At 41.8% G+C, this 24309-nt stretch overlaps 2 protein-coding genes across 6 annotated transcripts in view; both read right to left on the minus strand.

Moving 5' to 3' along the window:
- LOC147024746 (transcription initiation factor TFIID subunit 1-like) overlaps positions 1 to 24309 on the minus strand; it is a 116486-nt gene that overhangs the window by 31894 nt on the left and 60283 nt on the right. For all 5 annotated transcript variants that reach the window (XM_085884975.1, XM_085884974.1, XM_085884972.1 and 2 more), the window contains 12 exons: positions 23320 to 23424; positions 17000 to 17200; positions 16635 to 16776; positions 16152 to 16282; positions 14367 to 14447; positions 14068 to 14217; positions 13148 to 13267; positions 12866 to 13041; positions 7915 to 8147; positions 7599 to 7809; positions 7154 to 7319; positions 6676 to 6884 (listed from right to left, as the gene is read on the minus strand). In XM_085884975.1, coding sequence (XP_085741101.1) covers positions 6676 to 6884; positions 7154 to 7319; positions 7599 to 7809; positions 7915 to 8147; positions 12866 to 13041; positions 13148 to 13267; positions 14068 to 14217; positions 14367 to 14447; positions 16152 to 16282; positions 16635 to 16776; positions 17000 to 17200; positions 23320 to 23424 — 1925 coding nt within the window. The remainder of the gene's footprint in view (positions 1 to 6675; positions 6885 to 7153; positions 7320 to 7598; positions 7810 to 7914; positions 8148 to 12865; positions 13042 to 13147; positions 13268 to 14067; positions 14218 to 14366; positions 14448 to 16151; positions 16283 to 16634; positions 16777 to 16999; positions 17201 to 23319; positions 23425 to 24309) is intronic.
- On the minus strand, positions 39 to 2591 carry LOC147024747 (uncharacterized). Its single transcript, XM_085886929.1, has 5 exons — positions 2449 to 2591; positions 2180 to 2299; positions 1929 to 2068; positions 1319 to 1447; positions 39 to 118 (listed from the first exon to the last, which is right to left on the minus strand). The coding sequence occupies exons 1-5, from the start codon at positions 2589 to 2591 to the stop codon at positions 39 to 41; spliced, it is 612 nt and encodes a 203-aa protein (XP_085743055.1).

Genomic DNA, 24309 nt, shown 5'->3' on the forward strand with positions numbered 1-24309 from the left:
CACACGAGTTGGCTCAACACACCACCCTTCTGGCGAGACTAAGGCAACACAATCACATCTAAACTTGCTCTCCATTTGCTTGTATGCATCCATAAAACCTTCAAAGGCCAGGATAATCCTGAAAACAGAAACAATAACAGAGGGAAAACTCGAAATATGTAGTGACTAGCAGGATACCTGTTTTCAATGGATTGTCAGTTTATAACCCAGGATTATTTCAAACGCTAACAATAGACAATACATATATTATATTTTTTGTAGGCTTCAATTTAAACTGAACTGTCAGGGATGATTGCTCTCCTTCGGGATTTTTTTTGTTTTCAAACATATTCCCCATGACAGTACCACATATATGAGGCACCTGAGGGTAAGTGTGTTGTGTTGTTGTGGAGTTATGGTTGAAAAACAATGAAAATAGCTTAAAACCTGCATAAAGGTGCCCTTCCTTCCACACAGCCTCCAGAGAAGGGGAAACCTCCCAGGAAAGAAACTTGTCACCATGTCATTTCCAGGTATGCCTGGTGTTGGCTTAATGGTTAGGGTGGTGAGCTTGGGATCCTCAGATCCTGAGTTCAAATCCCCCTCAGCTGTTGAATTAATTCCTGGTGGGGTTAACTCAGCCTGTCATCCTTCCAAGGTCGGCAAAATGAGTGCCAGCATGCCTGGATCCTGTGTTGGAACGGCGACCCATCCAGGATTGTACCCAATAGCCAAGGAGACTGCTGAGGCAGCACCAACGTTCTATACAGAGTGTGGTCCCAATGGAATGGATGGATTTCCAGGTGTGAAAAAATTCCATTGAGGTATTCATTCGTTTTCAAAGGGTTGCCCTTTGTATAACTGAGCAGTATTTCAAATTCTAGCAATAGAGTGGATCTAGTGAAAAATAACCTCCTCCCCCAACCCCAGGATCCAAAATGTTGGCATATCATCCCAAGGTCTCAGATGGTTTCACAGAGGGGTCAAAATAAGTGCCCAAATATATATATATATATATATATATATATATATATATATATATATATATATATATATATATATATATATATATATATATATATATAGATTCTTTGCAATATCACAATTTTGTGGGGTCATAGGAGTTATTTATGGATCTCACCTGGCAATTGTAAATCCTGGTGGTCCAAATGCACGCAGGTATATGAACAGCAAAGGCTACTGCAGTCTAAATTGCCAATTTGTGTGCGACCATATACTTCTGTTCACTAATGTAGTCGCCAGATGGTATGGGTCAGCACATGACTCGAGAATTTTTGAAGGGTCGCAACTGATTGAGAAATTTTAAAGAGGAGAATACCAAGGCATTTTACGCGGGGATCTGACGTGTTCATGCTGACTCTGGGGCGCTTCCGAGGACAGCAGCGGAGAGATGCTACAACCAGGCGAATAGGAGTACGAGGGGAGTGATAAAAAGAGCCTTTGGTGCCTGGAAGAAAAGATTTCCTTGTGTAATCAAGGGAACTCATCTGAGTTGTACAGTCAATAAATTTCAATGAAGATTTTTGATCAATTGTGAAGAAACCCTTTATAATCTGAGAACCCTTTCTGAATTTACACCGAGTAAGTTGATCATTGCTTTTATTTCAGTTGGAGCACAGCATGGTGCATTCGTTTTGCAAAATTTGGCTTGACGAAGTAATGATCCACTGCCTGAGCCCGACCATGACACAACAAGTGAAAACCTGCCAGAACCAAACCAGCGACCAGAGTGGAAGCTGATTTTTGCGGGAACATATTTCGACAGAAGTTCATTATGGAACATTTTATTCAGTAAGTACAATATATTACACTTTTTACTTAGTATTGATATTTATTTTCAAAAATCTAATTATTTCACAGATTTAAGCAAAGCAGTTTTCTTTTCTCCATGCAATACTCTACTTTGGCTTCGTACGCCCTTCGTTTACATTTTGCAGTCTTTCGCTGAAGAGCAATCAGTATCATCTTGGCTTCACACTCTTCTTTCAGATAATGCAATGCTTCGGTCGCTTTTAGCAGCATGGGGTTCATCGGCTGACCTGGAGATGTCGACGATTTATTGCCTTTCCTGGAATAAAAGCACATTCACGTAAGAGTGGACAAGATGGAGCGGATCGCATATAAAGTGAAGTGCAGCCTGCTAAAAAATTTATAAACAAGAAAGCCAATCGTTCCTTACCCTTTGCATTTGGAATTGCCCCTTTTGTTTGAATGAGCATTCTGCATTAAATCCCAATAATCATTGTCGTCTTCTTCTTCAAACTCTTCCAGCAGAACTCCGTCTTCCTCCTCAACGTCACTACAACAGAAAAAGAAGTTAATGTATTTTTTGAATACATATATCAATATGTCAATAGATTACAAAGAATGTGCATGAATTTACAAAGTAATTATTGTATTTTCATAATACGATTTCTATTCATCGTAAAGAAAAAAACATATAATTACCTGAAGTGAGAATCAGGTGTGCTGGTCGATGGAATCAGACGAATCTCGTCAGCTCGTTTCAGACTACCAGTCGCTGACAGAGCATCATCATCCACGACGACGCGCTGCTGAGCTGATGGAGCATCGGTCGGCATCCACGTCATTATGTACTTGATCCAAGTCTTCAGTGATGATCGTCAATATCGCAACAATTTCATCGCCCAGTTCACCGGTCGCAGCCTTCCCTCCTCTGTTTTTTGCTTGTCAAGTTTCTTCTTACGAGCCACGAGTGCTTTTGCTTTCATCTTCATCCTCTTCCAGAGTCCTCGGAGGTCCCTGGCAGAGGATTTTGTGTGCTCTGGGAAATGAGCTGCAATCCTTTTTGAAATATCTTCCCCTGCGAGGTGATTTTTCTTATTTGCACCCACGTCGCTTCTCTTGTCTTGGATTGTTCCTCGGTAAACCTTCATTACCTCGATTAAACCCATTTGGTGCTTGAATGAACAATTGTCCCCTCTTTTCTTTGCAGACTTGCTGCTGCCGTTGGAACACACAAATTAAAACTTGTAAGGCAAGGCCAATGCGTGGTCATTGCGGTTAATTGGTTTGGTAACCTCTTATATGGTGCACTGAACAAAACAAATGATTAAAAGGAATGAATCATAACTTCGACGTGCATAACTAAATGGCTGTTTAGCTGTTTATATGCACACAACTAAACACAGATGTTAATTTCCCTTCGTAAATAGCTGTTGAAACAGGTAATTAGTTTTGCACAGACAAAGATGGTTTTGTCAGTGTTTAAGGGTTAGGCGTGTAAGCAAGACGCTCACTAAACGCCTTGTAAATTCGGCCCATTTAAAGGCATGGAAGGAGTGGAAAAACATCACCAGATCTGCATACATAATAAATAGATAGCCACTATTTGTTTATTTATTTTTGTTTCTGTGTCTACAACCCCAAACATAAAACATGATAGATGTTTCAATAACAATCATCAATCACTTCAATCCATATTATCCAGAGTGGCATGCATGTGGGAACCATAGCTCGTATATAACTAGAGACTGTACACGTTCACAGATTGTCTTCTCCATCATCAATGGTTGGAAGGATATATGGATGAGGGGAAGGAGGGATGGATGAATGAAAGGAAGGATAGCTAATCTCGAAGGAGGGATGGATGGATCGCTTGACGGAATCATTTCATGGTTGCTGAATGTAGTGTACGATGACGTGGACCAACCTACGATGAGGAGCAATGCTCTGAATCCCATCCACCTATTGTCCGTGGTGTCTTGATTCGATGCAAGTGCATCATTTCAATTGGATGGTGGAGATATGGGTGGGGTTTTAGAGGCTAATCGGCTGGTTATAAAGGCACAACTATTACGAATGGTAAATTACTGTTTAAGCGGGTAATTATTTGTATATGTAGATGTTTTTGTCAGAGTTTAAGGGTTTGCCCATAAACTCTGACAAAACCATCATTTTACACGCACAGCTAATTACTCATTTAAACAGTAATTTATGAAGGGAGATTAACATAAACAGCCGATGTTTCCCACATGTATGCCACTGGGTAATATGGATTGAAGTGATCGATGATGGTTATTGAGACATCTATCATGTTTCATACTTTGGTTATATACAATATACATAGTATAAAAATAATTAGTGGCTATCTATTTATTATGTATGCATATCTGGTGACGTTTTCCCACTCCTTCCATACCTTTATTTGAGACAAATTTACAAAAAGCGTTTAGTGTCCACTCCTTCCATGCCTTTATAAGGGCAAAATTTATAAAAGGCATTGACTGAGCTTCTTGCTAACACACGCCGAACCCTTAAACGCTGACAAAACCATCTTTGTACATGCACAGCTAATTTACCCATTTAAACAACTATTTACAAAGGGAGATTAACATCCATTTAGCTGTGTGTGTCAGCCATTTTGTTATGCATGTCTTAAGTTATGATTCATTCCATTTAATCATCAGTTTTGTTCAGCACACCATACAGGAGGTTACCAAACCAATTCACCTCAATGCAACTCGCATTGGCCTCACCCTGTACGACAAGTTTTAGTTCCTGTGCTCCCAAGATAGCAGCATGTCAGCAACGAAAATAAGGGACAATTATTAATTCGAGCAACGAATGGGTTTAATCGAGGTAATGTAGGTTCACCTGGGAAGAATCCAAGTCAGGAGACATGAGGTGGGCACAAATAAGAACAAGAAAAAGACCAAAGCTCGTATGGGAAGATATTTGAAAAAGGTGGCGGCCCATTTTCCAGAGCACACAAAATCCTCTGCCAGGGATCTCTGATAACTCTGCAGGAGGATGAAGATGAAGACAAAGTCATTGGCTCATGAGAAGAAACTCAACATGCAAAAAGCAGGAGGGAACGTGTAGCTGTGACTCTTCAAAGATTTTTGAGTCAGGTGCTGACCCATACCATCTGGCAACTACATTAGTGAACAGAAGTACATGGTCGCACACAAATCGGCAATTTACGCTGTCGTAGTTTTTTTTTCTGTTCATATGCCTGAGTGGCATTTGGACCACCAGGATTTGTAATTGCCATGTGAGATTAATCAATAACCCCAATAAGCTCCAATAACCCCAAGGAATTGCGATATCGCAGAGAATCCTTTTGTTGCAGCTCTCCTTTCTTCCGGAGTTTCCGGAAAATGTATAAAGTGCGGTTTCTTAGCACAAATGGCTGCAGTGACACGATGAATCACTTTGCAACATGTGGCCTGTGAAACATCAGAGCTCCAACATTCAATTGAAAGGATGCACTTGCATAGAACTGCAGCGCTACGGTCATTTGTTGGAGGGGATTAAGCGCACTGCTCCTCAGTGTCGATTGATCCAGGTCATCTTGCACAAGATTCAGCATCCAATTCCTTCGAGAGTCTGTAATGCTGGACAAACTTGAAATCGTCATACTTCTCCAAAGGATTGAATCTATCCTCGAAGATTCTCAATGCACATCGGTGAACTGCCCTCTCCTCTTCTGCCTCCTCTTGAGCTCATTCAATCACTCCTAACGCATCCATATTCAACGTCCCGTGCAAACTACAAATCATAAGCCGTGCACTGCTTGCTTCATGGTCTTAAAAGCACTTAAACATGCCCTTGCTGAGTTGTAAATGTTCCTTTGTTATTGAAACGCTTGTCACTTGGTTGTGATCACGCATTAGAGAAATATTCTTCAGCGATATGTTAACTTTGAATGGGTGATCATCACACGTTTAGCGATTCTACACACGTTTAACTCTGAAATGCCTTTTGTAAATTTGGCCCTATATATCTTAATTATGTACTGTCTGAACATCGGTTGTACACCGACTTCACACAGTATGTCTATTAATTACATACTATTAGCGTGTATCTTCAACCGTGAAGCCCCACTATATGTCAATTAATTATGTTCTGTTTGAATGTCAGTTGCACCCTGACTTCACACTAGTATGTCTATGAATTACGTACTATTATAATGTACCTTTCAATGCTTTAGACTGCTGAATCCCTTTCGACCGTTGAAGACCTTTTAAAACCGCCAACACCCTTAATATCCCAAAGACCCCGAAAGACACCTCATATGCAAAAGACCCCAAAAACCCAAAAGACCCTGAAGACCCAAAGATCCTTTTGACCTTAACATCATTTAGACCCCTTACACCCTTCAGACAGATCAGACAGCTTCGACCCTTGACAATTTAGACGACTTGGACCTTTTTATATGACAAATAAATTTAAAATAAATATATCACCAATATGAGAAATAAATTTGTACAAAGGAAATGTTAGCATTATGATTGGTGTAAATCATGATAACACAGCAAGTCTGCGATGTAAATCTCTGCAACGATGTATGGAGAGGCGAGCGTAGTGAGATGTCCAAACTGATACATATGAATGCATGTGTGTGTGTATATATATATATATATATATATATATATATATATATATATATATATATATATATATATTACCAGAAGAAGACCAAAACAATGGGATATGGAAACCAAATAAGCAGGACGGTCCAAATGACCACTTCCTGAATTTACCTTGTTGCAAGCCTATTTTTATTCTGGCATGTTTCTAAAAACAAATCTCACTCAAAAGGAGGATTTAAAAGTTAGAACTAAGAAAACCCAATAAGCACACTCATGCTATCATGATTGCAAACATCTAAGCATCATTTATTTATTGCAAGTCAATGTCACACCTCACCTTTCCAGCAATTGTTTTCCCAGCACAATCTTAGTCCCCTCCACCTTGATAAGCTCTTCACTATCAGGAATGACAGTTTTCTCCAGTTCTTCTTCTTGTTCTTCTGTCATGGCAACGGGATTAGTAGGTGGTGCATTGGTTTGATGGTAGAGCGGACAGCATTTGTTGGTCCTCATATGCCCCACGGCACCACATGCTCCACACTTCAACTGCATGGGGCAGCAAACACAGAGGACAGAAGTCCATTAACAAAAAAAAAAGTTATAATGCAGACGGAAAGGAGGACGGACACACACACACACACACACACACACACACACACACACACACACACACACACACACACACACACACACACACACACACACACACACACACACACACACACACACACACACACACACACACACACACACACACACACACACACACCACTTCCCTTACAACAAAATGCTTCATTTTAAATTATTATTTCAACCTTAAGGTCCGGTTTTTCCTTGGCCTTTTTTGGTTTCCGCTCAGCAGGTCCTTTAAGCTTCTCCCTTTCTTGATTCCTCTTGAGTCTACGAAGCTGCTCTTGCAGACGTCGTCGCTCTCTTCTCATTTCTTCTCGATGCCTCTCATCAAACAGCGCAAAGCGCTTACTTCAGGGAATAGCATAAGAAAATAATGGCGGCATCAGTCGGTATAACACTGAATACAAGAATGATTACATGAAGTTAAAGATCAATATTAACATATTTGGTCTTCCTGATTTGGTGTTGCCATTTGAGCAGATTGCTTGCGGTCCCTTATCAATCATGTGGAAGTATACTTGTCCCTAACGTCCTCCCGCAGGTAAAATATGTACATTGCTCCATTATGAAAGTTAGACTTGATGTTAAAAGTGTTTGCAGGAAGTTGTGCTCAGGTACCATACTTACATGAACTCTGCATCACGCGTCGATCGAATGCGTGTGTAGGCATCAATCACTGCTGCTTTGCGGACCGTTTCACATCGCACAAATTCCTTCCCATCACCATCCCGAAATGTACGTGTGATCTTGAGCCTCCGCCCCGTCGTGGAGGATGTAAGGCTCCCCACGGAAGCTGCATCATCGTCGCGAAAGCCTCCAGGAGTGGGTGTGGCCGTCACTATAATTAAACAAGATTCATAAGAACTGGGAAGACGAATGCCTCATTCCCATCCCCCAGATCCTTCATTCTGGCCATTACAAACCCTGAAGAGCCCAGGCTTACATGAGGCACGGCGGTCCCTGGCCCGTTCCTTGCGCTCTTCATCCAGTTCATCAGACAGCATGAGCCTCTGCAGCTCTCTTCTTTCCTGCTCTTCTCTTTCATGAGACAGCTGGCTGCTACTCTTTCTGCTTGCTAGCATGCTTTCCAGATTCTTCCCCATCTCTTCAAAGTCACTGTCCTCTGCTGAGCTACTCTCCTCATCGGTGGAAAGAGCCTCACTCGATGCCAGTACCCTGTGTCACACAGAAATCATGGTGATGCATTTAATACCTGCAATACAAATACCACCATAATCACATCCATTATGTAAAGCCATGTCACAGATGCTTCAATCAATTTTCAGATTTATTCTGAAATCGTACAATGAGAATACAGAATGTTTAAGGGACTACATTCTGTATTCTCATTGTACTATGAGAATAAAATCTGGCTAGAATGTAATATTTATGACCTGTACTCCTATTTAGTCATACAAACAGAGTGCAGAAATTATGCAAGATGCCATGCGTCACATTTGGATTTGATAACTCGGAAAAGTATCCAACGTAAAGGAGTTCTCCACTATGCTGCCTTCCTGCAAAAGGAGCTGTTGGTGTGATGCCTGACCCTGATAATTAGCAGTAATGAAGTCGGGCTACAACAATGTTTGACACCTTGAGGAAATGCATCTGTAATATCTGCTTCAAGTTGAAGTGTCACAAGAGTGATCTCGGGGCAGAACTCTTAACATTTGAAGGCACATGGTGTGCCCACAAACAAGTGGCAGAGAGACAAGTAAGAAAATAAGATCTTGCAAGATTGAATAATAACATAAGCTGAGGATGACCACATGATGCTAGGGTAAGGGGACCATCCTCATCCAATATGCCTTCCTGCCTCCATCTCAAATAGTGAAGGTTAAGTCGAGCTATAATTACAAGCCTGGTGTTGGCTTTGTGGTTAAGGTGGCTGGCTTGGGATCTTCGGGTCCTGAGTTTGAGTCCCATTGGACACTGAATTAACACCAGGTGGGGTTGACTCAGCCTGTCATCCTTCCAAGGTTGGCAAAATGAGTACCTGTGTACTGGTAAAGGGGCACAGCAACAGCGGCACAGCTGTGCCCAAACAAAATGAAAGCTACGCAAGCTGCCATATGCAAGAAAAAGCAGCTGTAATTACCTCTTCCACCAAAGGTGGACGGAGGTTATGTTTTCACCCCTGAATGTCTGTGTCTGATACTTAGGAAAATCGACGATTTTTCAAGTACTGTATATTGGTTCGTCGATTTTGTTATTCTGTTTGTTACTTGGCGGAATCTTCGATTTTGTCAAGTATGTTGGTCTGTTCCGTTTGTTGGTTTTTTTGTTTGTTTGTCCGGTTGTCTACAGCCCAAACGGCTGGACCAGTCGTTCTTATATTTTTACACCTGATAGGCAATCCACCTGAGTCGGTCCGCGTCCAGACCCCGTCTTAATCAGACTAAACATTGCGACATGACGTCACACAACGTGAAAACACATTTTTGGACATAACTCAGTGACGGGAAGTTGTAGCGACTTCCTGTTGACGCCAAAACAAACTTCAATGGAATATCTAAATGTTTTAAAATGCATGTTGGTACAAATTATGCACAGTTTTCGCAAGCGTATGACGTCAAAGTTTTTAGCTGTTGGCGTGATTAAAAAAAATTTCAATTAGTTCTACAGGTCACAATTCTTAACCGATTTGGATGAAATTTTAACAGCTGGTAGAAATCCACAGTGCAAAAAGATATGTGACTTTTGGTGATGTTCAAGATCAGGATCTGGATTCTGCATCACTTTATATTATCGCCCATTATAAACCAATGGGGAATTTTGTGAATCACACATGGCTATTTCTCAAACAGTTTTGCACTTATTATATTGAAACTTATACTGTCTATTTATGCATGTAGTATTAACATGTGTACAAAGTTTGATCGAAATTGACCCGAGGTCAAGGTAGGGGTCACCCAAAACATGAAAAACACCATATAAAATAAATATTTTTGTTTTACAACATATTTCAAACCTGATAACGGGATCGTAAAGCTGGTTGAAAAACAATGTTCCGAGGTATTTTCAAATATTTTCTACGATCAGAATGAAGGCAACAAGCATCGATAAGTTGTTGAATCTCACATGGTGGCTTTAAATGAGTTGTGAAAATTTTCAATCTGCTACCGTTACCATGACAACAATCGCCTGATAATTGTTATTTGTGACGTCGCGTCATTTTATTAATGTACGAACAAATAAACACCACACATTCCATGACATTACAGCTTGGACCACCACACGGAAAGGTCAACTAATTCGCCAAGTGTCGTGCTAAGCACGATTTTTCGTTTGTTTGTCTGTTTGTCGCCTCCAGGTCACAATTTTAAACCGATCTTCACGAAACTTCACCACATGGTAGAGTTTGGCATAAGGAAGAAGCCTGTTGTTTTTCAGGTCAAAAGGTCAACATAGGCCAAAGTTCAACAACTTAAGGCCCTGTCACACCTTGACGGTTTAGCCAGCGTATGCCTTACGTATACAAAATTTGGCTAAAACGCTGGCACACGTCGAATACGTTATGGGTAAGTTTGCATACGTCGTAGTGCGCTGGCATACGTCTTTGTATGCTGGCATACGTCGTAGTACGCTGAGGTGTTAGACAAATTTTCAATGCTTGAAATTTTACGACGTATGCCAGCGTATGACTCACACGTTCCGCATAACGCTGGCCATAAGTTGTCGGCACGTTACGCGATCGTTGATACACGTCGACACACGTTACTTGTAAGTTACTCATAAGTCGAAACACGTCGAGGTAATGGTTAGCGTACCTGAAACTTATTTCTAACCTATGAGTAACGTGTTGTAGGCACGTTACGCGATCGTTGCCACACGTCGACACACATTACTTGTACGTTACTCATAAGTCGAAACACGTCAATATAATGGTTAGCGTCAGTGTTCCAGACTCCCTGTTTTTTTTTTTTTCTTCGGTATTACGGTGATGTTAACACTTCAATTTGTAGTGCGGTTATAATATAATATAATTAATAGACTGCCGCTCAACGATTTAAATCATAACCGCACTAGAAATCAAAGTGTCAACATCACCGTCATACCGAAGAAAAAAAAAAACAAAAAAAAAAAACAGGGAGTCTGGAACACTGACGCTAACCATTACATTGATGTGTTTCGACTTATGAGTAACGTACAAATAACGTGTGTCGACGTGTGTCAACGATCGCGTAGCGTGCCTGTAACTTATGGCCAGCGTATGCGGAACGTGTGTCATACGCCGAGTACGTCGAGAAATTTTCAACATGCTGAAAATTTCTCGACGTACTTGGCGTATGACGACGTATGCCAACGTACTACGACGTATGCCAGCGTGCTTTTAACGTATACAAAACTTACCCATAACGTATTCGACGTGGGCCAGCTTGGTTCGGCAAATTTTTCATACGTCGGCATACGCTGGCTAAACCGTCAAGGTGTGACAGCGGCTTCACACTTCGATGTCTCGTGCGGTTATGATTTGAATCGTCGAGCCGCAGCCTATGAATAGCCTACGCCACGTAATCGTCGGCGATACGCTCCCGTGCGCTATGCATAAGTTAGACTATCGTTGGGCATAGGGTGTGAACGCCAACAACACGCTCAGCATTCGTTGGTATAAGTTATCTATATGTGATTAAAACATTCTGTGTACGTTACTAATATGTTATGCATACGTCCAACACGTTATTATACGCCCAAAACTTAAAAAAACATCAATAGTTCAGCGTATGCCAGCGTTTTACATACATTTTGAGACCTTGCCATACGCTGGCTAAAACGTCAAGGTGTGACAGGGCCCTTCGGTGGAATTTCTAATATCCTCAATTTTCATCCGATCGATTTGAAATTTGAAGAGGATTTATATTTCAGGTCACTGAATTAAACCAACCAATTATTTTTAAGGTCAACATGGACCAAAAGGTCAACATAGGCCAAAGGTAAACAACTTCGGTGAGATGTCCAAGATCCTCAAATTTCATCCGAGTGACTTGAAATTTGAAGAGGAGTTGCATATTTCATCATTGAATTCAACCACCAATTATTTTTTAAGGCCAAATTCGTTTTATGGATTTCACAAGTATCGTGCTAAGCACGACATCTTTCTTGTTTGTTTGTTTGACTGTGAGCAGGATATCTCAAAAAGTTGCGGACGGATTCAGTCAAAACTTGGTGGACAGGTTGGGTGTGCGACAAGGAAGATTTTTTTCGATTTCGGTGAAGATCTGAATCTCGATTTGGATCCGAGAATTTTTTCAGTGGTTCTTCCCCATTAAGTGATGGGGCTAAAAACGATATACAACACGATATCTCAAAATGTTATGTATGTATTCAGACGAAACTTAGTGGACAGGTTAGGAGTGTGACAAGGATGAATTGATTTGATTTTGGTTAAGATCTGGATCCGAGAATTTTTAAAGATTTTCAGGTGATTCTTTAACATTGAGAGATGGGTCCAAAAATGATATATAGCATGACATTTCAAAAACTATGTGGATGAGTTGGGTAGGTGACAAGAACAAGCCAATTAGATTTGGTTCACGTCCGGATCTAGATTAAACCTATCAGTGGGAAACAAAATGTAAACTGCTCAGCCCTACCATCATACTATATCAGGTGCTCGACCAAGTGCCGTTTGAGTTCAAACTGCGAAGCATACCGATGTTTTCGCCACACAACTAGATTCCTCCTTGTGTTCTTGAGGACATCAACTGTACACTGTTGGCATCCTGAACCTTTTCTTTAAGACTGACAAGTTTGATTTTGTTAAAGGGATCCTGTTTGGAAGATGTCCTTCTTAAAAACAAATGGTGCAAGTACAGAATGTGAATCAAGCGTATTGTATGTAGATCAATGTGAGCATACTTGGTGTTATGTGGTATGAATATACTTCTTACTTGTTCTGCAGGTCAAAGATCCGCTGACACTCTTCTTTATATCTCTCTTGATGCTCCGCAGCTGAGAAGCGAGATCCTCTGGCAAACTTGCTCATGGCACCATCGCCTGAGCGGGCCTGCTCTGTGGACATGGTCCGTACGACGTCGATCACCTCCCAGCGGGATAATTTCTTGATCTAAATCCAGAGAAAACATATTGGCAGGTGATTAAAAAAAAGCAGTTAAGATCAATTCGTTAAATGATGACATGGATCTGGAGCGTGTGAATTCTGCAGCTTTCACCTCCTCCTCTGGAACACCAAATTTGCGCAAGAGCTGCTTGGCATTCTTGAGGGAGAGACGCCTTAGGTCTGCATCCGTTCCTGTGACTGTCTTTCTGGAGCCAGGTAGCTGGCCCTCATCCTGGATAAAGAATTAAATAAAAAGGAGCAAATAAAGGAATGGGGAGAGCACACATTTAACCTCATATTTCCACATCGAGAAACAATACCATGTGTAAAGTGAAATATTGGTTAAGCACATCGTAGGACGAACAGTGTATTTTATGGTATTGGGACACTTTGATCCAGAGCCACATGATATCCCACTGAGCTGAACACCTTTGAAAATAAATCACATAAGAGACCAATCAGACCATCCTCCAAGTCGGTTATAGGGCTATTGATTCCTCCAAATGCTTCCACACCACCCTCTCCCTCCCCTCCACCCCTACACCTCATGAAAATAAACCAATGACCACAATGCAAGTCACAATGTATTTTTGTTAAATAGACAATAAAGTGGCACATAAAAGAAAATAGACTAAAAAAAATAACAACAAAAAAACGGCCTGCCAAAAATTGTGATCCAATGCAAGGAAATTTATAAACTGGATGGATGATCCATCCATCCATCCATCCATCAGGACCATACTCTGTGCCGAGCATTGGTGCTGCCTAAGCAGTCTCCTTGGCTATTGGGCACAATCCTGGACAGGTCGCTACTCATGCTACTCACGCTACTCACTCAGACACAGGATACAAGCTGGCACTCATTTTTCCGACCTCAGAAGGATGACAGGCAGAGTCAACCCCACCTGGTATTAATTCAACTGCAGAGGGGGATTTGAACTCAGGATCCTCGGATCCCAAGCCCACCAACCTAACGATTAAGCCAACACCAGGCACATGGATGATCCTCTTACCCAAAATGAACATGCCCACCTTCTGGCCCTGTGGCTTGTTTGGAACTTTAACATAAGAGAAGCCCTCCCCACAGCCTGTAGGATCTGCCACACCCGACACATCCAGCAGACACTTCCCCTTCATGGCGGCAATGAATGCCCGAGTCGTGTTCCATGGAGCTGTTCGAACCTGGCGGACGGAATAGTTGTGAGAGTGGATGTTTCGAAATGATGAAAATAAAGAGGATTACATTGGCAAAGAAAGACACAACCGAAATAAAACATTAATTAATGTATAATGAAAGCAAGTGTGACATGGGAGTTAATAATTTGTGATACCTCATCATCGATCTTCATCTGGAACTCTTCCTCATTCTCCTCCTCTGGAGCAAAAAAAGATTTTTCTCCATATCCAGCATCCTTTGGAGAAACAAGAAAGCTGTTAGGGTTAGGGTTGGGTTTGGTGGTACTGCTTGGTGCTGCCATTGGAGCATACAGCTGATGACGCTGGGATTCCACGTTCAAATCCCATATACTATGTCGATTGCCCGTTGTTGACGAATGTCCTTGCAGTTCATGCAAAAAAATACTCTGACTTATCACACTGTCCTTGTCCTGCACATGATTTAAATACATATTCCTCCAAGACCAACAGACCACTGTCAAAAGAAAAGTGGGTGTTACAGTCATGAGTGATTTTTTTTTTAAACATGATGAGCTCAGTTCAGAACAGAAAAATGACATCGTATCTCAACCCATGGTTAATCGGGATGGATGGATGGATGGATGACCCTCATCGCACCGTCAGGGTATACGTGTACGGCTGCCGAGGCAGTTTCATTGGCCTGGGGGCACAATGCTGGACGGGTTTGCTGCTTCGACCCAAGATACTCGACTAGCCCACTTTTCCTAGCAAGCTGGTATTCATTTTCGTGAGCTCGGAAGGATGACAGGTTGAGTCAACCAAGCTGGAGCTATTTAGTTGGCACATAAAAGTGGAGAAAAAGTTGTAAGAAACGAGAGATCACAAAGGTGGTGGTATTATTTCAGTGCAAATTCATGTCATAGAGACATCGGTGCTTCATGTAAGCAACCCATCATTCAACAGGAACCGCTTGTTGATACGATTATACAGGAAAAGCTGTGTTATCCGTCGCTTTACAAACTGGCACATGCTACCAACTGGCTGGCATGTGAGGTTATGAAGTTGTTAAAAATGTTTTTTTTAAGTACTGTTATTAAAATATATATTTAAACATGACTACACAGCTGATTCACCCATTATTACAGCGTCAAAACAAAACGAAACAAAACAAAATGAGGCTTTTCTCTCGGCCCCCTTCTGTCACAGCTTCATGGTTCAAGAACCGCGTCCATCCATCGTAAGTCCACACCATCGGAGGAGCTACGAAAATCTCGTCGCTTCTCAAAACGTCAGGCATTCACTTCCTTGCTTTTGAAAACTCTTCGGTGGCATTTCCTGCTGAGTCAAGATTCAACAAAAACAGGAACCGACCCATGTCCTCATTAACGAATCTGGCTCTCGCCGCTCAACGATCAATCACAGCATCTCAAATCTTGGGTAGAACATGTAAGTGAAAACTCAGGGAGAAGAAGAAGTTTGGCTTCGAAAGCATCATGGTTTCTGTTACCGCATCGAGCAGTACTGATGGGAAGAGGAAGGATTGTTCTCACAATCAACCAGAAGATTCACATATGGAGGAGACTGGAGAAGGGAGACAATAGAAATGCGTTGATGCACGAGTACAACATCAGATAGTCAACCATTGCTGACATTTTTCTTTCTTCAATTATTGAATTTTTTTCATTAAAAATCTATTTTTTTATTAGTCATGTCTGTGGTGTCCCCCTTGTTTTGGGAGGGGGGGGGTGAGGAATGTTTGTTTTCATTAAGAGGCAGAATTTTGTGCAACCAATTGACTAATATTATGAGTTGGCCATATCGGAAAAGATCAACGATCTATAATCACAGCCCTCTAGTTAAATCAGGGAAATAACAACAAATACAAATACATTAACAATATACAACATGTAAACAATGTAAATAATGCCGTAACTATCCAATAATATCACATGCAAGTAACCGATAAAAGAATGGCATACTTTTAGTCTCTGCTCTGTGACCAGCATGCTGTAGTAGGCAGAGCACTGTTCGGGAGAAACCATGGCACGGATCTCCTCCTCGGTAGGGAGTCTGAAGTCCGGCTTTATCACCCACCAATTGGAATCTAACCCTGGGAATACAGAACGAAAACAATAGAATGCGTCAATGTGAACAAAAAAAAAAAAAAAACGGAAGCATGAAGTCAGTGGAAAGCAGTGAAAGGACAATCTCTTGAGGATGAAGTAACACATCAATAATCCACAAAAACCTTGTGGCTGGGACATCAGCGCTTTAGTCCAAAATGAGAGGCCCTTAGAAACAAGGAACAGCCCCTTCTGCACAACACATACATCTGTAATTGTAAGTTGCGGTGCCTTCTATTGGAACTTTAACCACAAACTAAAGTTAAATCTCAACTGCTGAAAATGATTTTTTTTTTTTCATAAATCATTAGATTTGTTCATGAGTGTAATCTTAGTTACCTGTGCGTTTGAAATCAGCACAAAGTTTGAGACGTTTCCGAATACTGCTCTCAGAGTGTGACGGAAAAGCTTTCTTGATGTCCTCCATCCGAATACGACGTGGTCTATCCTTGCTTTTGTAGAACAATCGGTAAATAAACACCTGGATCGTGATCGTAAAGGAGATGAGGAAAGGCAAAATAAAAACAAAAATATGCCAGCAGAGTGGGAAAGAGTATCAATAACTTTTCAAGGAAAAGGAATTGTATTAATCCAAGCTTTCTCGACTGGGCTGAGAATTATCGATTGTAATCAATAGCACAGCAGATGTGTAATTATGTAATTAATCCAACGCAACAGAAAGAAAATGGCTGCATCACACAAACCTGAAGAAAATCTCGTATGTGGATATTTGCACGTTTGGAATTTGGCCCGGGAACTTCAAAGAGTGGACACAGCTGACCCACGGTGAAAATGTGGGCGACTTCACGGACGTAGTACCCCTGACGTGTGCGGATGATTAAAAGGTCAGAATCTCGTACTGCATGTGCGAAGATCGGAGCACGAAACAGGTTGTTCTCGAAGGCCTAGTGAGTCGGATTGATACAATGGAAGGGAATTTTCATTGTTACTTAAAAAAAAAAGAAGAAGTAAAAAAAAAAAAATTATTCCAGAGCAACACTGAAAATGATGTGGATGTAAATCAAGCAAAGAGAACTTCAATAAATAAAATAACTTAAAAAGGCATGCACATTCAGGCTTCTTTCTTTTCTGTATTCATTGTAAGAACAATAAAAACGATAGCACAAGTGGGCAAGTGTGAATATGAAAAAGAAAGAACAACATACTAAGGTAGACACAAAGATAAACAGAAAAAAAATGTGTTCAAAAACAGAAAAGGGTTGCATTGGGTAAGCATCAATGTCCAACCAAGGGGGGAGTAAAATGTGGGCACAGTGATTGTGCAGCACAATTTTACCAGTCATTCTCTCAGTTAGGCCACAAAACATTCACAGAATTCATAGTTGCTTGGCAGGATCCATGCACGTAGGATGACGTTGTCAGTGCCTTGGGTTTCTGCATTTGTCTGAACGGCTGATCAATTCAATCCTTGAGGAGTTTTCATGGTTGCACATGTCCCAAAAAGAAATCTGGATCGCCTCTTTCTCGTTTCATCCGACATGAATTTCGTATTTGCATCTATTGCTCCTTGGTGAAGAGCCTGGCTTCAGGAGCTGTGGTTCTTTGCAAGCTCTTCCCATTTGCCTTTCTCGATATTGAAATTGTCAAGGTCTCTTTTCAGGGCATCCTTGTAGCAGAGCTTTGGACACTAAAAATTGTTCTTGGTGAAACCTGGAGCTCACCATACAGGATTACTTTGGGATGCATCCATCATTTACACGATGAGTATGACCAACCCATTGTAGATGTCATTTCCTCTCGACGGTGGTTATGGGTGATAGTTTGCATTTCTCAAGGATAGTGGTTTGAAATTTTGTCATACCACTTCACCCTGACATTGTGGCAAAGAGCGCAAAGGTGGAAAGTGTTAAAGTGTCAATCATGGCTACTGTAAGTTGTCCAAGTTTCAGTACTGTGCACAAGCATGTTAAGGACCCAGGCTTTGTACACTTTCATTTTGGTCATCATCGTCAGTTTCTTGTTGTCTTTGGCAAGTTTTTTTTCAGTCTTCCAGAGGTAGCAGAAGCTTTTCCGACATGAGTGCTGATTTCCGCATCTAATTGGACATTGTCAGTTACTATCGAGTCACGGTAGCAGAACTTGTGCACGACAATGAGCTTAGTACCATCGACACAGATGTGAGGGCTTGCTCCACACCTTGTGTAGCTTTCTACAGTTTTCTTCAAACTAATGGTCACACCAAACTCATTGCAAGTAGCTGACAAGTCATTACACATGGCCTGAAGGTCTGCTCGGTGTGTGCGCAGGCAGCGGCAATGTTAGCCAACAGAAGCTCATGAATACCGGTCATAACTCTCTGCACTTTTGACTTGGTACATCGCCTTACTAAGTTGAATAGTTTGCCATCACTCCTCGTGTGTAAAGCAACACCGGTTGTGGTTTATGAGAAGTAGAGAAAAGAATATGCCAAAAAGGTTGGGTGCCACCACACATACTTCTTTAACACAATAATTAATGGTAAAGTGTTTTGACAATCTCCCTCCATTTTGTACAGAGACCTGCATCCCGTAAAGAAGGCCTGGATTATGTTTCGAAGTCTTGGAGGACATCCTACTCTATATACCACTGGTACAGTCAAATATGACTCCCCGAGTCAAATGCTGTACTTGGATTAACGAAGGCCAGGTAGAAGGGACGTCTCTCCTGTACGCACTGTTTTTGCAGTGCTTTAACACCATGTCAGTGGTAGATCGCTGTAAATGCTTCAGCACCACTTCGGCCAAAGCTTTACCAGCAGTGCTTAGAAGAGAAATTACACGATAATGATCAGAATTTCTTGTCACCAATCTTTTTTTGAAAAGTGCCAGTGTTGTTGCATCGTTCAGTTCTCAAGGTAGGGTATCCTTTTGCCAACAGGATAACAATGTTGTATAACTGTAGTGCTATAAATTTTTTTTAACCTCCACATTTGAGAAGGTCAGGAGGAATTTGGTCAGCTTCTGGCACTTTGCCAAACTTCAATTGTTGCACTGCAGCAGTCAGCTCAGCAAACTTCAGCACCTGATCTTGGTCATGTAGTGCAGAAAGCTCAGGAAGTGAATTAAAAAGCTGTTTCATGTGTTCTCGAAGTGACTCAAAATGTTCTGCACAGCGATGCAGCTGTTGCGCTTGGTCTGTTGGAAGATTTCCATCCCTGTCTAGTAGTGGACCTGTTATCAGTGGGATAGGACCAATAGCTTACTTTATCCCTTGATAATACCTACAGAGCTCACCACGATTGGTGTGGAGTTGAATTCGCTCACATAATTTCAATCAATATTGCCGGATGCGGTTTCTCATTTCTCGCTCTGAGTTGTTCATTTTGCTTTCTGGAATCTCACTGAAAAAAAACTTGAGATGGATTAATTACATCGGCAATGTCAGCATTTTGCTTCTCCTCAAAAATTGGCTTCAAGACAACTTGGTTGTCAAAAACAAGTCAGGTTCATTTCTATCCCCGATCGCAAAACATCAAATGCAGTCCTCAATAGTGCGTCACAAAATTGTGACCACTGTTGATCTACATGTTCCTCACTTTGTGGCATCCTGCACAGCTTCTCATGATACCCTTATTGGAATCTTGTTACAAGATCAGCTTGTGGGGTGCCATGTTCAACTTTCTTGATGTTTTTATAAAAAAAAAAATTTAATCTCATATGATGACATTTGCATGGCACAACACGAGTCTTGCACGTTACGAGTACATGGTCTGCGTCACAGTTTTCACTCTGCGTACTTCCAGCATGGAGCACATCACAGAGGTGCTTCCTTCAAGTGATGACATGGTTGAGTCGGTGTCTGTGTCTTGAACGTGGGTGTTGCCAGGTTACTTTACTCCTCATCGTGTAATTTGTTTTGCAGAGAAGGTGATAAATGCACAACTCCGGAAGGCCCTGGCCATTTTCATTCATCTTTCCGACACCATGGTGATCAAGTATGCCATGCCACGAATGATGGTCAGCTCCGACGCAGGTGTTGAAATGCCCCAGTAAAAAGTCTGTCATTTGTGTTTATTCCACAAACAGTTTCATTGAGTTGGGTATAAAAGCATCTTGCCCCTCAGATGGACGAGGCAAAGTGGAAGCACAGGTTGCAACAACAGTGATTGGACCATTCCTTGTGTTTAACCTGACCAGTGATAGTCTATCTGATAATGCAGTAGGATGTTGAATGCAATAAAGTAGATCATTTCTGATTCTGAAGCCTACTCCATTCTCCCTCCTTTCACTTTCATTTTTTCACACTCCAGGAGAAAGTATAATGCTGTTCTCTTTGGCATCCGCTGTTAGGTAATCTTGCATCAGCGAGTGCGGCAATGTCGACATATAATCTATCTAGTGAGAAGTCAATGACTGCTGTCCACATGTTTGATGAACAAGGTTTGAAATCCAAATCCAGGTACTAAACTCCTCACATTCCAACATCTAAAATTGTTTAAGCATAAAACAGGAATAGATTAGGATGGTGTTGGCTTTTTCGCCCATATTTTCTTGGGCCATTCGGTGGTTGTGGCACGCAGGCCATCCCAAAATACGGATGCGTGATTGCTCAACGGTCTGATACGGTTGGACGGTCTGATATACCTTTCAAATCCGAACGACTGAATCATTGCCAAACCCACAGTGCTTATGTCAAGGCAAAGTTAGAATATGCATGCATGCTCCAACTCATGCACCCCTTATCGTCCAGAATGTCAAGTTCCCAGTAGCAAGGGATATCCAAGACATGGGTGTAGATGTGTGGATGCAGCTGGTGGCTGAACAATGGAGTGACTTCCATAACGCCCTGAGTACATCAGTACAGCATTGCTGCACAAATGAAAAAAATGCTTTGAACAGTCCAGAAAACTGTCACTGACACATATATGTGACCTAAGCCGTTGGTATTTGAGATGCTCTTCTGCCTGAATGGTGCAACACCGTTGCTATTTGCCCATAGCTGGATTTCATCGCCTTTTCAAAGTGTGTTCCTCTGCAACACGACAAGGCAGATTTGAGCAGGATTCCTCACAAAAAGGTGTGGATAGGACTTCTTTGTGAGAGGCCAAGTGCTGTCCATCACAATGCTGTAGCTTGCAACTTTCCTGCCTCTTTTCTATCTGATAACTGCCCGAGCAGCCTCAAAGAGAGTCTTTATGCACCTACATGCATCCTTTGACTTGTTAGCCATGTGGTGATAGGAGGAGTACCCATTGATTTGACTTGCAGGCAGAAGTTTTTACATGTGCAGGATTGCTTCATTGACCCACCAAGTGAACATGTATGCAATACCTATCCTGCCTCTGCTCTACCATCACATGATTTGATTTGCTGCCTGTTGGTTGAGGAGAGAAGACTGTGGTGGAGAGGAGACCACCACCGAATCCTGTGGTCCTAAATCATGGTCGTCATTTTCCCCCACAACCTGAAATTTGGAATCTTGTGCTGGGCTATGGTTTAACCAAGTGGAGTGAGCATCATTGGTTTTAACGCTGCTAAAACTAATGATATTGGTAAAAGGTCTCAACAGAAAGATCATGTTGGTTCCTTGGTACAGGGTCCCTTGTGACACTGATCCCCTGGCATTGTCCCCCAATGAGGTTCACATCCCACACTCCAATCTTTGTGCAGCAGGATGTCAATGTCTGGCTGCAGAGAACACGCGTCAATAATGGCTCTGTGCCTCTGTTTGTTGATCATGGCCTTGTACTTCTGCACTACGAACACAGTCAAAGCCTCGATGATGGGAATAGCTGCATTTAGAAATTCTTCGGCAGTTCCACTTTGTCGACAATGACCACTCTCTAGCCACATAAACTCAGGACATAGCCATATCACAACTTCATCCAGATAGCACTTCCTTGTGATAAAATATAATATATATAAAAACTCAAAAGGCAAAAAATTCAGCTTTCAGCACGAAAGGCATTGGCTCATTGAGAAGTCAAACCTTGGGTTACTCTGGCCGTTTTATGCCGACAACTTGAGCTTCACCGAGCGGCAAGAGAGAAACGCAGAAAATTCATACAATGGTGATGCACTGATCCGTTCTTCCACGAGCTAAAATGGTGCATGAAACGGATTACCAGATAAGTAGCAATGAGGTCCAACACTTACTTTTGAGCTGTCCAGTTTGGATTTGATTCCCCACCCAACTATAAACTGTCGGATTGGTGCTTTGCAGGAAGGACGTTGCATCACAAAGTGCACCATCCCTCGAAAGGATGTTAATGTGGGCGTCTCACCTGTTAGAATTAGTTGGAGGATGTTAAAGATCTCAGTCTGTGTCTTTCATGAAGAGTAGATGAGTAATCACCAGCACCATGGCTAAATTACAAAACGTTTCCCGTCATGAGGTCCAGTTGACCATCAAGCCCATCTCGGCGTTCCTCCTCCAGTGAGCCACAATACGGTGGGATTGATTGAGGTGGTCGTAGCAGCAGCAGCAGCAGCAGCAGCAATAATGCACACAATCTTTAGTCAGATGGGATGGTGCAGAAGGAGCACACTTGCCTTTGAGCGGTCTCATCTCGGTTTTAGTGTCAGTTCAACTATAAACTATCAAATTGGTGCTTCACAGGCAGGTTATTGCACAGGCACAAAGTGTGCCATTCCCTTCCTTGGAAAGAAGTTAAGCTGGGTGTCCCCCTTGCTAGCTTTAGTTGGTAAATGTAAGAGTCCCTTGTTAAGAGTAGGCAAGTTATAACTGACACCCTGGAGGAAATCCAAATTCCTGCCATCTTCAGTTTAACATCAGCCAGGCTAGCTGCTTCCTGAAAGACCTGGTTCAAAAGCTTTCCTTGATTCGACTTCACAAGGTCGTGGGAATAACTGAGGCCATTATAGAAGTAGCAGGTGATGCTCTGCATTTCCTTATGTTACCGAATGTGGTTGGACCAGTTTGGAAACAAGGCAATATTCAAAGTGTAAATGAATACAAGTTGCCACCACTTTAAACAATTAATGGGTAAAACAAAAAACAAAAATGTTGCCAATAAAAGGATGGAGAAATAAATTTAAATTAGAGTGAAAACAGAAAAACTGACCTGCAGACATTGTCCAGGGTGCAATGAACCAAGGAAGGGGGAGCTATGTGCATAGACCGTTTCTCCATACTGGCAGTCAGGGGCTCCAGGGTCTTTTCCTGGTTTCTGGACAAAAATAAACAAAGATGAGGATGCCACCCACTCCTTTCATTTTTGATTCGTGCCTTGTCCTCGGCACCAGAATCAGGCCAACCCATAGGCAAATGGTGCGTCCGCATTAGCATGGCAGAAGCCCAAAATATATATGTCATTACATATATTATGTTTTAATAACAGCCATCCATGAAGACTAAACTGTCATGTTGGGTAATCCTTAGTGCACAAAATTCCCCAAAAGGCAACTACGCACTCCTTGGTTCCAAAGTTACGTGACTTATTGTACGAAGAGAAATAAAAAACAAGCAGTCATAGACTGGTACTTTCGAAATCGTCAACTTGACCTCTGACCTTGTCTAATAAAAGCTGTCTCTAGAGAAGGTAGCGACGCAAACCAGAAGTTTCTACGATGATTCTGTACCAAACCATCAAAAATCTAATGTTTTGGATGTTTGACCTCACTGTGACCTTGACCTTTGACCGATTTTGACCAAAATCTAATCAGCACGAGCCATCACCCTCCTGAATCACGTGGTGTAATTTGACATTGGTAACTTCTGTTCTCGAGTTATCGTGCCTACAAACAAAAACACACGCACACGCACACGCACACGCACACGCACACACACACACACATGACGGAAGTCATCAATATAATTAACAAAGAACAGAGAACAGTGGCAGCTGCTGAAGTCATTAAGGGATCATTGTCTCGAGACCTGATAAGACAAGTCAAACGAAGATGCGTCACTGGAGAGCGAGAAGGACAAATTCGATGTGACCAATAAATCTTGCTGTGCAAATCACATTTCCACAATGTCTTTGAATAGTCCAAAAAAAAATTGTGAACTATGAAGTAGCTGTAGCACAGATGTGGAATAGGCAATGGAAAGA

This window comes from Eptatretus burgeri, chromosome 6 (genome assembly GCF_056783735.1).
Source record: "Eptatretus burgeri isolate ZD-2024b chromosome 6, Ebu_testis_v1, whole genome shotgun sequence".
In the NCBI taxonomy this organism is placed as follows: domain Eukaryota; kingdom Metazoa; phylum Chordata; class Myxini; order Myxiniformes; family Myxinidae; genus Eptatretus; species Eptatretus burgeri.

What these genes read in the sequence shown, in the direction of transcription:
- LOC147024747 (XM_085886929.1), bottom strand. Translation starts at nt 2,591, where the DNA reads ATGACGTGGATGCCGACCGATGCTCCATCAGCTCAGCAGCGCGTCGTC. An exon ending in ACACCTGATTCTCACTTCAG is followed by an intron (nt 2,300 to 2,448) that starts GTAATTATATGT and finishes TTTCTGTTGTAG; the next exon opens with TGACGTTGAGGAGGAAGACG. An exon ending in TCAGCGAAAGACTGCAAAAT is followed by an intron (nt 1,448 to 1,928) that starts GTAAACGAAGGG and finishes CTTTTCTTCCAG; the next exon opens with GCACCAAAGGCTCTTTTTAT.